This window comes from Cebus imitator, unplaced genomic scaffold (assembly GCF_001604975.1).
Source record: "Cebus imitator isolate Cc_AM_T3 unplaced genomic scaffold, Cebus_imitator-1.0 Scaffold166, whole genome shotgun sequence".
Classification (NCBI taxonomy): domain Eukaryota; kingdom Metazoa; phylum Chordata; class Mammalia; order Primates; family Cebidae; genus Cebus; species Cebus imitator.
Window position 1 is genome coordinate 3,318,392 of NW_016107481.1, and position 15,509 is coordinate 3,333,900.

Consider the following 15,509-nt stretch of genomic DNA (forward strand, 5'->3'; position numbering starts at 1 on the left):
TTGAGACAGGGTTTCGGTCAGTTCCCCAGGCTGGAATGCAGTGGTGTGATCATGGCTCACTGCAGCCTTAATCTGGGCTCAATTGATCCTCCTGCTTGAGCCTCCTGAGTAGTCAGGCCTACAGGCATGCACCACCACACCTGGCTAATTTTTAATTTTTTTGTAGAGATGGGTTTTGCCATGTTGTCTAGGCTGGTCTCGAGCTCCTGAGCTCAAGTGATCTGCCTACCTTGGCCCCTCCAAAGTGCTCGGATTACAAGCATGAGCCACTGTGCCCGGCCTAAAAGTGTATGTCTCGATTTCCAACTTTTTAGTTATCTTTTTATTGATTTTGGAGTCTTATGACATTGTAGTTATATGCTGTATGATTTTATAGCTTTAAATTTGTTGAGACTTGTTTTATAGATAAGTATATGGTCAGTTTTTGCAAATATTTTGCCTAGCAGACATCCTTTCTTGGATGAAACAGAGATAATTTAAACTTGCTACCGCTTTTCTCCTTATTTCCCCAATACCGTCCTCCCAGTTTCCCAAGTTAAAAACTTGGGAGTTGTTCTGAATTTTTCCTTTGCTCTTGGTACCACAAAGAGTTAATTCCTAATGGCTGTTTTACTTTTAAATTATTTCTTATAAGAATGATGCCGTGATTCTTTTTAAAAACTTGAAAAATGTAAAGTATGTAAACTGTGTTACTTAAAACCCTACTCTCCAGGGATTTTTAAAAAAATTCCAACTTCTTCATGGCTTGATTTCAGGTTTTTCTTTTCTTTTTTTTTGTTTTTTGTTTTTTGTGATGGAGTCTTGCTCTGTCGCCCAGGCAGGAGTACAGTGGCGTGATCTCAGCTGACTGCAACTGTCATCTCCTGTAATTAAGCAATTCTTGTGCCTCAGCCTCCCAAGTAGCTGAGATTAACAGGCGCACACTACTATATCTAGTTAATTTTTGTGTTTTTAGTAGAGACGGGGTTTTACCATGTTGGCCAGGCTGGTCTGGAACTCCTGACCTTAAGTGATCTGCCCTTGTTGGCCCCTCAAAGTGCTGCGATTACTGGTGTGAGCCACCATGCCCTGCCCTTTTCTTATTAATAGATTATTGCAGATTTATTTGGGTTCCCATCTTTTCTCTCTTTTGCATAGCGTTTATGTATTCAGCTGGTATTGAGAATCTCTTGGGGGCCAGGTACAAGGGATATATGACAGTAAATAAGACAAAGAGGCAGTGTCTCTACCCTTAGAGCTTGGCCTTTTTCATTTGTTCAGTGTTATCTATGCCACTTTCTCTCTAATTTGAGCTGCAGCTATACTGCAAGTTTTGTTCCTGGAAAAGTGTGTGTTGTTTCCTGACTTTGTACCTTTACATATGTTCCCTAGGCTTATGAAGTCCTCTCTAAAGTTCATCTCTGAAACTGCTACTCATCCTTTAAGTCTGTAGTTAAAAGCTAAGTTTTGATGAAGTTTTGTCTGTTACTGCCATTTCCTCCTGGACAGATTAGATATTATTCTTCTTGTGTTTATTCATTATAGGAATTATACTGCATATAGTTTTTTTGAAGTGCACATGTGTTTCTCTACAAAGACTGTGTTCCTTGGTGGTATGTACCGTATCTTTCCACATTTGTCTTTCTTGGCATATAGCAGGCATTCTACAAATACTTGTTGAATGACCAGAGCCATAGACTTTAAATAAAATAATCATGTTTTCTTTAAATCTCATTGGACTCTTTACTAGAAAGTGGTTTGGGGAATAGATGTTTTGGTTGATTAAGATATTCTGATTAATTAAAGTATATTCTGAGATACCAGTTTTCAAATATAAGTTGTCAGTAGGTTAGGAGACAAATGTATATATGTTGGCTGTTTATAAGAAGGCTGCATTTTTGCATATTAACCATTATAAATGGGAATTGGGATTCCAAGTCAGTTGATCTGTAATTTTTAATATAGTTTATTTGCAGTATTTATGATACTTAATACCTACTATGATAGTTTCAAAATTTTAACTTTGCTCTCTAATGAATGTGTTTCTTCTCAGTGTTGCCCAGTTGTAAGACTAGGGTATCTGCTGATTCTGAGCCAGTAGTAGCAACCCCGACCATGGGTCCCAGCAAGGTGAGGGATGAGAGGATAACATTTACAGATGGTAAGAGGGGAATGTTTGTCTATATCTTACACAGAGGGACACTACTCACCTATATCCAGTTGTCTAGCCCCTTAGGTAAAAAATGTAGAGAGGGTTCTTACACTGATAAGGTCCTGAAAAAAGACCTCCATATTTTGGCAGAGTTTATTATTCTAAGTGTTGCCTCCCTATCTGATCACCCTAAGGCAAAGCTCACTTCTCTACAATTTCTGCATCACATATAAAGAGATCCCATGTAGATTTATATAACCTTAATCTTAACTGTCAGTGGACAACTAAGGACCACTAAATAGTTGAGGAAAGCCTGCTGCATGAAAGGAGAGCCTAAGATAAACAGAAAAAAAAAAAAAAAAAAAAATGAAAGGATTTACCAAGGGCTGAACAGTATAACTGAAAGAAGACCTTGCCTAGACACATAATTATGAAATTTTAAGACATTAAGGATAAAGGAAGATCCTAGAAACTTTCTGAGGAAAAAATGGTAACCTATAAAGGAGTAACAATCAGAGTGGCATCAGATTTTTCATCACTAATGCTGAGTGTAGTAGAGGACTATTATCAAACTTCTGAGGAAAAATTATTTTCAACATTAAATTCTGTATCTGGGAAAGTGTTGGTCAGTTGTAAGGGTGGGATTGAAATAGATACACAAAGTTTATACATCCCTCTGTTGTAAGTCACTGCTCCAGCAAAAGAATATAGGATCTAGAAAGCAGAGTGATAAGGGGAACTTCCAAGATGACAAGAGCAGGACTTAGAGGGTAGTCATTCCAGATTGGCACAGGAACATGGAGAGCTTTAGAAGCAGGAGTTACATGTGGAAAAAAGATTTGAAATTATCATTGATAGTTTGAAACAGGAGGCAATAAGGGGATATATTAAGCAATTTTGGGAAAAATTAAAAGCAAGAAAGGATATTTAATAAGGGTATACCAATTATCTTTGCAGTGACCAATATTTACACATTGTACAATAAGTAAAACTTACTGATTTAGTGAAAATAGTTCAAGATTTGTAGAGGATCAGAGGTAGGAAGTAGGAGTTAACATAAGATGTGAATTATCAACTTCTATATCAAGAAGTCAGATTTGAAATTGATCAATTTAAAAAGAGAAATATAAACACATTATTTGGAAATATGAGGGTACCTTCAGAAGATGTAGTTGAAAGAGTTAAAAAAAAAAAAAAAAAAAAAAAAAAAAAAAAAAGAAAGAAACACCTGGGCCAGGCACGGTGGCTCATGCCTGTAATCCCAGCACTTTTGGAGGCCCAGGCAGGCAGATCACGAGGTCAGGAGACCGAGACCATCCTGGCCAACATGGTGAAACTTTGTCTATGCTAAAAATACAAAAAAATTAGCTGGGCGTGGTGGTACATGCCTGTAGTCCCAGCTACTCAGGAGGCTGAGACAGAAGAGTTGCTTGAACCCAGGAGGCGGAGATTGCAGTGAGCCGAGATCGTGCCACTGTGCTACAGCCTGGGTGACAGTGTGAGACGCTGTCTCAAAAAAAAAGAAACACCTGCTTCTGATAGTAAGATTGGGATATTAGAAGAGATGGAGTGAGGATCTATTGATTTTCACCTTAATTTTTTTCTACACTGTTTGATTTTTCTTCTGTAAAACCATAAATGTAGCATGATGTTTGTATTATTTCTAAAACTAAGAAGTGGAGTAGAGCTGGCCTTTAAGCTGCTTGGTTTGTGCTTTTTGTCCTTTAGGTTCAACCTTGGTTCTCTTTGACATTCTACTTTCAAGGAAACCTCAACCAGAAAGAAGGCAACCAGTTTCAGGCTTCATTTTACTATACCTTTCTCAGGAGATAAAAGAGAATTCCTTCTCCATAGCTTTAGTGCAGGCCAAGCTTAAGCAGATTGCCTGCTGCTTCCCTTACACGTAGGCCTTACTTTGACCCTGTTTGGCCTTATGAATTTGACTATATCTGTATGAACGTTTTCACCAAAAACACCACTTTTCTTAGGTTATGTTATATCCTTCCCATGCGATTAACCGACATATTTGCTACTTTTCCCAGGGAAGGGAAGAAATTGTGGGAAAGTACATGGCAAAGATGGCAACTAAGAATTCGGGTAGTTCTTTCTTCACTAGAAGAACAAATGTGGAATGGATTGGGAAGAGTTAGTCCCAGTTTTCCTAAGCTACACTATTTCTGAATTAAACATCCAGTTTTCAAGTTGATGAATCAGGATCTTATTTATTCTGGGGTAGTAAACCAAGAGTTACCGGCTTGAACACTTGGTCTCAAGGGAAGAAATTTATTTGTCCAGGCAATCTCTTTTAAGATATATATCACTACCAGTGATCCAGTGGTAGTGACTGTGGGCCTCTCTCCCAATCTTTTTAATGAGGTAAAATACATATAACAAAATTTAACTTTTTTCCTTTTTTTTTTTTTTTTTTTAAAGGAGATAGGGTCTCACTCTGTTACCCAGGCTGGAGTGCAGTGGTGTGCTTCCAGCTCACTGCAGTCTCAAACTCCGGTGTTCAAGTGATCCTGCAGGCATGTGCCATCATGCCTGGCACATTTTAAAAAATTTTTCTGTAGGAATGTTGTCTTGCCATGTTGCTCAAGCTAGTCTTATTTTTTAAATTTTGAGACAAGTTCTCCCTGTTACCCAGGCTAGAATGCAGTGGTGCAGTCACAGCTCACTGAAGCCTCGACCTCCCAGGCTCATGCAATTCTCCCATCTCGGCTTTCTGAGTAGCTGGGACTATAGGCACATGCCACTACATCTGGCTAATTTTCAAATAAATTTTTTGTAGAGCCTGAATCTTGTTGTGTTGCTTAAGCTGGTCTTGAACTCCTGGTCTCAAGCAGCTTTTCTGCGTTGACCTCCCAAAGAGCTGGAGTTATAGGTGTGAGCCATCATGTCTGGCCCATCTTAACCAATTTTCAGTGTACAGTTCAATGATATTAAATACATTGAGCCATCTTCATAACACTTTTTACCTTGTTAAACTGAAACTCTATGCCCATTGTATAAAAACTCCCTCTTTCTCCCTCCCCTCAATCCCTGGCTCCTTAAAGAGCAGAGGCAGTTTGAATCTGAGATGAGGTAAGATGAAGGATATAGCTTTGTAGCTACTGACTAGTCAACTGAGTACCCAAAAGGAGCACTGATCCCCCAATCAAAAAGTCTGTTTCTCATGGCACTTTATGAACTCAGAAAAATGTTTGCAATATGTATAAGAAAGAGTTATAACATACAAGATGCTCTTGAAAATTATTGTGAAAATGATTAACATTTCATTTTAAAATGGGCAAAGAACATTAATTGCAGTTTCTAGAAGACAAAGAAATTGTTAATAGTCTGGGCGTGGTGGCTCATGTTTATAATCCTAGCACTTGTGGGAGGTCAAAGCGAAGGGATTACTTGAGCTCAGAAGTTTGAGACCTAGCTGGGTGTGGTGGCTCACGCCTGTAATCCTAGCACTTTGGGAGGCTGAGGTGGGTGGATCACCTGAGGTCAGGAGTTCAAAAACCAGCCTGGCCAACATGGTGAAACCCCATCTTAAAAAAAAAAAAAATAAACAAAGAAGTTTGAGACCTGCCCCCTCCATTTCCTACTAAAAATAAAAAAAATCAGCTGGGCGTGGTGGTGTGGTGTGTGCCTGTAGTCCCAGCTGCTTGGGAGGCTGAGGTGGGAGGATCCCTTGAGCTCTGGAGATTGAGACTGCAGTGACCCATGATTGCACTACTGCACTTCAGCCTGGGTGACAGAGACCCTGTCTCAAAAAAAAAAAAAAAAAAAATTGTTAACAAACCTATAAGAAACATGCTTTTTAAACTACTACTATTAGAGATGTAGATAGAAATAGATTGTGTGTTGTCAAACAGCAAAAGAATGATAATTCTTCCAGTTGGTGCAGTTGTAGTGAGAATGTGAATTGGTACCTTTTGGGAGAGTAATTGACAATACCTATGATATTTAAAAATATACACAATATGAGGATGGGGGGTTATGGGTATGTAAATGAAAAAAGATTATCCATGAGATTATAATTGAAACTGGGTGTTACTTGATGGCTTGTTATACTTGTTTTGTCTACATTTGTTATTTTCTTTTCTTTCTTTTCTTTTGAGATGGAGTCTTGCTCTGTCGCCCAGGCTGGGATGTAGTGGTGTGATCTCAGCTCCGCCTCTGGGGTTCAAGCGATTCTTCTGCCTCAGCCTCCTGAGTAGCTGGGATTATAGGTGCGGGCCACCATGCCTGGCTAATTTTTGTATTTTTAGTAGAGACGGGGTTTCACCATGTTGGTCAGGCTGGTCTCAAACTCCTGACCTCATGATCCACCTGCCTTGGCCTCCCAAAGTGCTGGGATTACAGGCATGAGCTACGGCGCCCAGCCATGTTTGTAATTTTCTATTACCAAAAGGAAAAATATACATTGTATATTATAGACACAGTAATTATCTTTACAAATTTATCCTATATGATAGTTGGGAATGTGGAATAATGAGCTTTATATTATTGCTTATGGTAAAACATTGGAAACATCCTAAGTTCCTCCATTGGGTAATGGTTGGAAAGCAGTTTAGCAGCTGATGAAAAGATTATTTTATGTGCTTTTATTTTATGTTTACATAACAGATGGAAATTACATTGTTATGTGAGAAAATGTATATAACTATATATAATGTCCTATATTTTATTTAAAACATTTATATGAATTACAGATATATATAGTACAAATAAAAATCAGGAGATTAATGGTTTTTTTTTTGGGAGGAGATGGCATGGAGAATTTTCACTTTTAACTATATGTTTCTGTATTATTCTAACATCAGCATGTTTACCTTTGTAATCAGAAAGGAAATAATAAATTCTAAAATTAGAAAAATTAATTTGGATTCTAATAAAGGTCACATTCTAGCAAAGAGGGAATTAATCAGTGACAATAATGGGGTAGGGGGAACTACATGGGGAAAACCCTTAGTGGGGAGGAAAATGTACAAAGATGTTTATCCTACCTATGTTTGAGTTATGGCATTATGGGTAATTTGCCCTTTTCTTACTTTGTTTTCTGTAAGATATTTTTAGGCAGAGAAATTGTAAAAGAAAATAATGCTTTTACAAGTTATTTATTTATGTAATTTTGGTTTTTGATACAAGTTCTTGCTGTTGCCTAGGTTGGAGTGCAGTGGTGCAATCACAGCTCACGGAAGCCTCTACTTCCTGGGCTTAAGGGATCCTCCCACCTCAGTCTCCTGAGTACCTGGGACCACAGGCATGTGCCACCATACCCAGCTAATTTTTTTGACATTTTTTGTCAAGACAGCTTCTCACGGTTTTGTCAAGACTGGTCTCAAATCCCTAGGCTCAAGTGATTCTCCTGCCTCAGCCTCCCAAAGTGCTGGGATTACAGGTGTAAGCCACTATGCCTGGCACAAATGATCTATTTATTAATGTAGTTTTATATAGGATTTATGTTTATGTGGGTAAAAGGTTGGCGTGTATTTTTCTTAAATGTGAATGAAAGTAGAGTCTATTTTTTACTTAAAGCAAAACAGATTATTTGTGTGTAGAGACATTAGATTAAAAATGTAGGTAAAGATGAAAAGTTAAACTCCTTAAATACAGGTTAGTTAAAAAAATTAACTCCTTAAATATAGGCATTTCTTGACTGGAACTTTGTAAGTTTTTCCGCCATTTATGTATTATGCCCTATGCAGAGCATTGAGGATACAACTGTGATAAGAGACAGACATTCCCTGTTTTGGGGGAGGTTGGTGGGTTATGTTGAAGTGGGCTGAAGACTAAAAATGGGAGACTATAGGAGTGGAGATGTTAAGTATGTATAACTTTTCCCCAGAGGTTTGCATGTGAATGGGAGGAAAGAACAGGAAGTGGTGGGAAGGGAGCACAAAGAATCAAGAGAATTTTAGTTATTCTACCCCTGACCCTCTAGATCCTTGCAAGTTTTTAAGCATAGTTGAATGCAAATGGGAGGGTGCTCAGAGAGAAGATTTATTGAATGCTGGCTCTGGTTTGTATCCTATAATAAACTTCATCGAGTTATAATCTGTCTTGCAGTTGCAGTGTCCTCATGTAAAAAGGGATCTGTAAAATCCTCATCTGCAAAAATATCTCTAAAGCAGCTCTGAGTATTCAATTACTTCTATATATCTAGTGCCTGGCACAGTATGTGGCTCATAATAGGGACCCAAAAATGATTTATGAATGAATACATTGAATGTTTAATGCAGGATTAGGCACGTGGTAATCTCAGTAATTCTTTCCTGGAGGTTTGGCTGTGAATGGGAGGGAAAAAATGAGGAGGTGGTGGGAGAGGGCATAAGGAATCAAGGGTAACTATGATTAAGTTAGGTCTCATTTGAGACAGAGCACACCAGAAATATTAGGAGAAGTAGGGCATAAACATTAGGAGATGGAAAAGTAAAAAAAAGTTTGATATGATGACCTAAGGATGTGCCATGCAGAGGGAGTATTAATGTGTACAGTGGACAGAGACAGACCTTGTCTTCCTGAAAAAAAGGGATAATTTATTGGAGTAATAGCAAAGCATATGAAACTGTCTGGGAATGTTTGCGATTTTTATTTTTGTACAGTTTCTGCTTTGGAATTGGAAGATTCTGGGTCTTAACACAGACCTGCCATGGCATTCTACTGAGGTCATTTTTTTTACCCATGATTAATTATTGTTCAGGCTTTGGTTATTTTCTTTTAACTTAAGGGATGCAAAATCCCCCAAGTGAACACTGAACTTATAGCTTTTTTCAAAGTTGATTGCTAATAGAGTCATTCCCATACTGTGAAGGCATTAAATTGTTTCAACCTCTGGAGAAAGAGCGTTCTTACCCTGTCCTTAAGCATCTCTGATGATAGAAAATTCATTGTGATTCTTCCTGCATTTTTACTTCTGTTCTCTTGAACTCATCAACCATTTAAACTTTTTAACCCCTCTAATTATTCTACCAAAAGTGCCTCCTCACAGCTGTCTATGGCACAGAAAAACAATGTTAGGTAAAATTGCTTTGTGCCTTAGCATGAATCAAGGCAGTGGCATCAAACTGTACTTGTATTCTTCATTGCTGTGTACTAACAATAAAAGACATAAGCACAAAGACATGCACATACCCCCAAACCTTATTTTACTTAAGAATTTTTTTTTTTTTTTTTNGTGCAATCTTGGCTCACTGCAACCTCCACCTCCTGGATTCAAGCAATTCTCCTGCCTCAGTCTCCCAAGTAGCTGGGATTACAGGCACCCACCAGCACACCTGGCTAATTTTTTGTATTTTTTTTTTCTTTTCTCCCATTAATTTCCCTATAGCAAGTTACCAGTCAAAACCTATTCAGAGCCAAGGAACCTAAGGCAGACATGGTGGGCTCCAGAAAAAAAACATCATGGTGGCTGGTGACAATGACAGCATGTGGGGACCCTAGAAGGGTCTGAGTTTGCATCTGTCCTCTTCGGCTCTCAATAAAATCTGGAGATGCCAAGACTCAACATCACAATGGAGCACAACTGCCAGACAGATTTCAAATTAGGCTCCAGAAATAAAACCTCATTCACTTCAAAGAAAAAGCCAAAGACAGAAGCAGAACAAAGTGGCTGAGACCAGCGGAAAACTGTCCAGTCCAGGTCTCCATCAGGTATGACCTCCCATGGAGATTCAGGCAGAGCCAGAAATCGCTGGAAGTGCTTGGTTTCTCTGCTTGTGTGACAGGGTTTCACCGGGTAACATCAGACAGAAAGATAAAAGGTAGGCAGGGACTCACAGTTTAGTTTGAGGCTCTGCTGTTTTTTCTTTTGCTGAAGATAAGAACAAGAATACTGTGCCCTCAGATGACAGGACAAGAAAGAGCAGACCTGCCCCTAGTTCAACTGAGTCCTGCAGGTGCATCTGCCGTAGGCCACAGCCAATGCCCCACATGACACCGGCCAGGAGGATGCCCCGAAAACAGCCCACTGGCCTGGGTGGACTATCCAAGATCATAGCGGCACCTTAGGTTTTATCAAAAATAGCAAAACCTGTTTTTTCACAAACAAATCTCTGAAGCTTATTTCTTTAAAAGCACTTTTATGAATCAAAAAGTAAAAATTCAAAGGAACGTATAATATTGTATAAAAAAAAATCCAACCAACAGCTTTTAGTTGAGTCCATTTAGCCTCTTCCTGCCCTGAGGGCCACTGTCTGAGGAGTGCTGCCTCCTGAGAAGGGCAAGCTTCAGCAGCTCATCACCGACAAAGACAGCTCTGAGGTTCTACATGCAAAGGTGCAAAGCCTTCAAGGCTGGGTAACCACATAACCATCCACACCAACCAGGACACCTGGGAGGTGACAGGGCCACTCCCTGGGCTGGCTAGTGCAGCCACAGGCACAGACATGAACTGGGCCAAGTGAGCCCAGGGTAATTAACGGCCACCCTGCTGGAAGGGGCTAAAGCAAGTGGAATCAGCTTTGTCCCCAGAAAGCGCTCAGCAGGGCAGACTGCTTTGTCCCCTGCCCCAGACAACCTCCTCACATGTCACTGCAAAGGCCCCTCATTTCCCACCTCACTGTTCTACTTCTGACTCACACAAGTGCAACAGAAAAAAGGTGTAACTATGTAACTATCTGCACGGAGGGTTATTTTTTAATTTATTATTTTTTTTAGAGACAGGTCTTGCTATGTTGCCCAGGCTGGTCTTGAACTCATGGGCTCAGGTGATCCTCCTGCCTTGGCCTCCCAATGTGCTACGATTACAGGTGTGAGGCACCATGCCCGGCCAGCATGTTTTGTGTGTGTGTGTGTGTGTGTGTGTGTGTGTGTGTGTGTGTGTGTGTGTGTGTCTTTTGAGGCAGAGTCTCTATCACCCAGGTGGAGCACAGTGGTGCAATCTGAACTCATGGCAACCTCTGCCTCCAGGGCTCAAGAAATTCTCTGACTTTAGCCTTCCAAGTAGCTGGGACTACAGGTGTGTGCCACTATGCCCAGCTAGTTTTCTGTAGAGACGGGGTTTATTCATGGTCTCCAACTCCTGGGCTCAAGTGATCTGCCCAAAGTGCTAGGATTATAGGCGTGAGCCACTGTGCCCAGCCCATGTTTCATTTTTTAACATGGTTTTCTGTTAACCTTAATGCAATGTTTAAAACCAGCAAAAACGAAATCGAGAAAAACTTGGGATCACCATACTTACAGTAAACAAAGAGTTTAATCCCCAAACAACATCCTGAAATAAAAAAGAAAACAAGTTTCAGGCCATTGTGCACCTAAAGTCTTTTTTTTTTTTTTTTGAGACGGAGTTTCGCTCTTGTTACCCAGGCTGGAGTGCCATGGCGTGATCTCGGCTCACCGCAACCTCCTCCTCGGTTCAGGCAATTCTCCTGCCTCAGCCTCCTGAGTAGCTGGGATTATAGGCACGTGCCACCGTGCCCAGTTGATTTTTTGTATTTTTAGTAGAGACGGGGTTTCACCATGTTGACCAGGATGGTCTTGATCTCTTGACCTCGTGATCCACCTGCCTCGGCCTCCGAAAGTGCTGGGATTACAGGCGGGAGCCACCGCGCCCGGCCCAAAGTTTCTTTTCTTTTTTTTTTTCTTTTGAGACAGAGTTTTGCTCTGTTGCCCAGGCTGTAGTGCAGTGGTGTGATCTTGGCTCACTGCAACCTCTGCCTCCCAGGTTCAAGCGGTTCTCCTGCCTCAGCCTCTTGAGTAGCTAGGATTACAGGCATGCGCCACCAAGCCTAGATAATTTTGTATTTTTAGTAGAGACACGGGGTTTGCTATGTTGGCCAGGTTTGTCTTGAACTCTGGCCTCAAATGATTCATCTGCCTCAGCCTCCCAAAATGCTGGAATTACAGGTGTGAAGCACCGTGGTAAGATTTTTAATATCATGTGATAAAATAGAAATGGCATAAACCACTTGTGCCAGCAGAACTAGCAGCTTTTTCATGGAACACCATTTTTACTTGAAACAGTGACTGATTTCTGTATAAGGCAGATGTTTTCTTGAATTGACAATCTACTTTTTATGTTTATCTTACTTACCATTTTTTGTTTTTTTATTTGTTCCTGTGAGTTCGAGTTAGCATCTTGTGTACTTCTCTTCCTCCCTCTCCCTTCCGTTCCCTCCTCCTCCCCTTCCCCCTCCCCCTTCCCTTCCCTTCCCCCTCCCCCTTCCCTTTCCTTCACTTCCTTTTTGACAAGTTCTCTCTCTCTGTTGCTCAGGCTGGAGTGCGATGGCACAATCACAGCTCACTGCAGTCTAGACCTCCTGGCCTCATATAGTCCTCCCACCCCAGACTCATAAGTAGCTGGGACCACAGACACATGCCCCCATGCCCAACTAATTTTTTATTTTTTATTTTTTTAGAGACATTCTCCCTGTTGCCAGGCTGCTGTTGAACCTGGGATCCTCCTGCCTCAGCCTCCCAAAGTGCTGGGATTACAGGCATGAGCCATGCTGCACCTGGCCTTGTGTCATTTCTTTTGAAACAGTTTTGTTCCTACATACTTCCTTTGTGCTATTGTTGCCAAATATATTACATTTCTACATATTATGGGTCTAACAATACAATTATGTACATATTTTGTATATTTGCTTTAGAGGAAATATGCATTTATGCTGTCTATTATAATTTTGTTGGTGGGGTGTGTGTGTGAGTGTGTGTGTGTGTGTGTATTTGAATTTCCTGCTGGGTTTACTTGCTTTCAGTCATGTTAGTATTTATTGTTAGATGGCTCTGCTAATAACAAATTCAGTTTTTGTTTATTTGGGAGTGTGTATTTCACCTTCATTTTTGAAAGACAGCTTCGCTGTATATAACATTCTCTGGTGACGGCACCCCCTTTCCCCAGCCTGCATACTTTGAATTTGTCATCTCACTGCTTTCTGACCTTCATTGTTTCTGATGAGACGTCAACTGTTAATCTTATTAGGGTTTCCTTGTATGTAATATATTGTATTTTTCTTGTTGCTTTCAAGATTTTTTTTTTGCCTTTCAGCATTTTTACTATGATGTGGCTGGGTGTAGATCTCTTTGCATTTATCCTACTTGGAATTTGTTGAGCTGCTTGGATGTGTAGATAATGTTTTTCAGCAAATTTGGGAAGGTACCAGTTATTTCTTTGGATATCTTTAAAATGTATTTCTTTTAAACTGAAACATTCTGTACCCATTAAACACTAACTCCCTACTCCCCATTCTTCCTAGTTGTTGGCTGCCATTCTGTTTCCATTTCTATGACTTTGAGTGTCTAGGTACCTCATATAATTGGAATAGTTATCCTTTTTGTCTGACTTATTTCACTTAGCATAATGTCTTCAAGGTTCATCCATGTTTTAGTATGTGACAGGGTTTCCCAGAATTTCTGTATTTTTAGGTATTGAAATTAGGTATTCCTAATACTCAGAAACTTTTCGAAACTTTTTTCTTTAATTTCTCTGCTCATTTTATTTTTACTAAACTTTTATGCTATTTTTAGAATTATTGTCTATCTAGTTTTACATGTCACTGTGTGTTTAATTAGTGAAAAATATAATTTGGAAAAGTAAAACCAAATACTGCTTTGTTAACTTTAAAAGTTGATGGTGGTATGCTTTGCTGTTTATGGAATGTCTAATATATAAGTTAAATGTAATTTCACAGTATATAATGATTTTTTTTCCTTTAAGTACTCTTATCGGGTACTTTTTTTTTTTTTGAGATGGAGTCTCGCTCTGTTGCCCAGGTTGGAGTGCAGTGGTGTGATCTCAGCTCACTGTAACATTGCCTTCCGGGTTCAAGCAATTCTCCTGCCTCAGCCTCCCAAGTAGGTGGGCTCACAGGAGCGCACCTCCACACCCAGCTGATTTTTGTATTTTTATTTTTTATTTTATTTTATTTTTTTAAAGTTGGGGTTTCACCATATTGGTCTGGCTGGTCTCGAACTCCTGACCTCAGGTGATCCACCCACCTCAGCCTCCCAAAGTGCTGGGATTACAGGTGTAAGCCACTGCGCCCAGCTGATTTTTGTATTTTTAGTAGAGATGGATTTTCACCATGTTGGCCAGGCTGGTCTCAAACTCCTGGCATCAGGTGATCTGCCTGCCTCAGCCTCCCAAAGTGCTGGAATTACTGGTGTGAGCCACAGCACCCGGCTGTATAGTGTATTTTTCTATTTGTATATAATTTAATGAAATTGCTGATTCTCAATTTGTTTTCTAAACTCCCAGTCTGCATATTTGCTCAATTCAGTAGTGACTCCCTGTAAGGAGAAGGTCACGACTGCCCTTTCTTTGAGTACGAAGAGTGTGAATAACACCCAGCTGTCCCCTGAAGTCACTGGTTAGTGTGTCTTAACTGCATGTGACATAATCAAGATATTAAAATTTAATTCACTTTTATTCTTTATCCAAACCCAGTCATGAGATTCAAGACATTATTTGCTCATGACCATGGCCTGCGTACCTCAACCTAAAGCTGTTATTTTGATGACAGCTGCCTCAAATGTGTTATCTTGGGGTGTTTGCTGAGTCTTCGCCTCACTTAGAGTAGGCAATGAATGGACATTGAGAATTGTTATCATTTTGTTTTAAACTTCCTTGTTTGGAGAGAGTATTTGTGATTTGAGGTACCTTTTATATTTTTCTTTGTCTTAAGGTTTTTAACAAATAAAAACTTTGATTAACTTATAAAATATCCCACTGGTATAAAATAAGCTCTATAAGTAAGTCTTATATATGGTCTTTTATTCTCTAAACAGAGACTCTACAGGGGCAGGTAATTCACTGGTCCACAAGCGGTCTCCTTTACGTCGAAACCAAAAGACCCCAACATCCTTGACCAAGCTGTCTTTACAGGATGGACATAAAGCCAAAAAGCCAGCATGTAAATTTGAAGAGGGTCAGGATGTCCTAGCTAGATGGTCAGATGGCTTGTTTTATCTTGGCACTATCAAAAAGGCAAGTTACCTTAATGTATGTTTTGCTGTTTTTGCAGTAAGCATTTAATAATCTTAAACTTAATGTTTTTAATTTTAAGAGATCACCGTTAAGTATTTCTCTGTATTGCAGATAAACATATTGAAACAGAGCTGCTTCATCATATTTGAAGACAGTTCTAAATCCTGGGTTCTCTGGAAGGACATTCAAACAGGCAGGTGCTACTATTTCTCTTGAACATGATTTAAATTAAAATTTGATTTTCTTCAGCTTGTCATATTATGGTGTTGTCTGTTGAATACAGTGTATTTAGATAACTCAGTATTACTTCTAAGGAGAGGTTAAAAAATCAGCATAGTCTTTATTATAGACCATAAGAAGAACGAGAATACTCTCTTAGGGTAAAGATAGACTAGAGGACAGATGCATCACTAATTTATACCCATAAGCTATATTAAGACCCTTCTCTCTAAAAAA

General features: G+C 39.6%; 1 protein-coding gene across 7 annotated transcripts in view; it reads left to right on the forward strand.

Annotated features, from left to right (window-relative positions):
* MTF2 (metal response element binding transcription factor 2) overlaps window positions 1-15,509 on the forward strand; it is a 60,147-nt gene that overhangs the window by 18,761 nt on the left and 25,877 nt on the right. For 3 of the 7 annotated variants that reach the window (XM_017544175.2, XM_017544174.2, XM_037744151.1), the window contains exons 2-3: window positions 14,855-15,053; window positions 15,165-15,246. In XM_017544175.2, the coding sequence (XP_017399664.1) occupies window positions 14,855-15,053; window positions 15,165-15,246 (281 nt within the window). Of the gene's footprint in view, window positions 1-13,203; window positions 13,224-14,854; window positions 15,054-15,164; window positions 15,251-15,509 lie in introns of those variants that run through there. The other 4 variants (XM_017544179.2, XM_037744152.1, XM_017544176.2 and 1 more) reach the window with 4 other exon arrangements.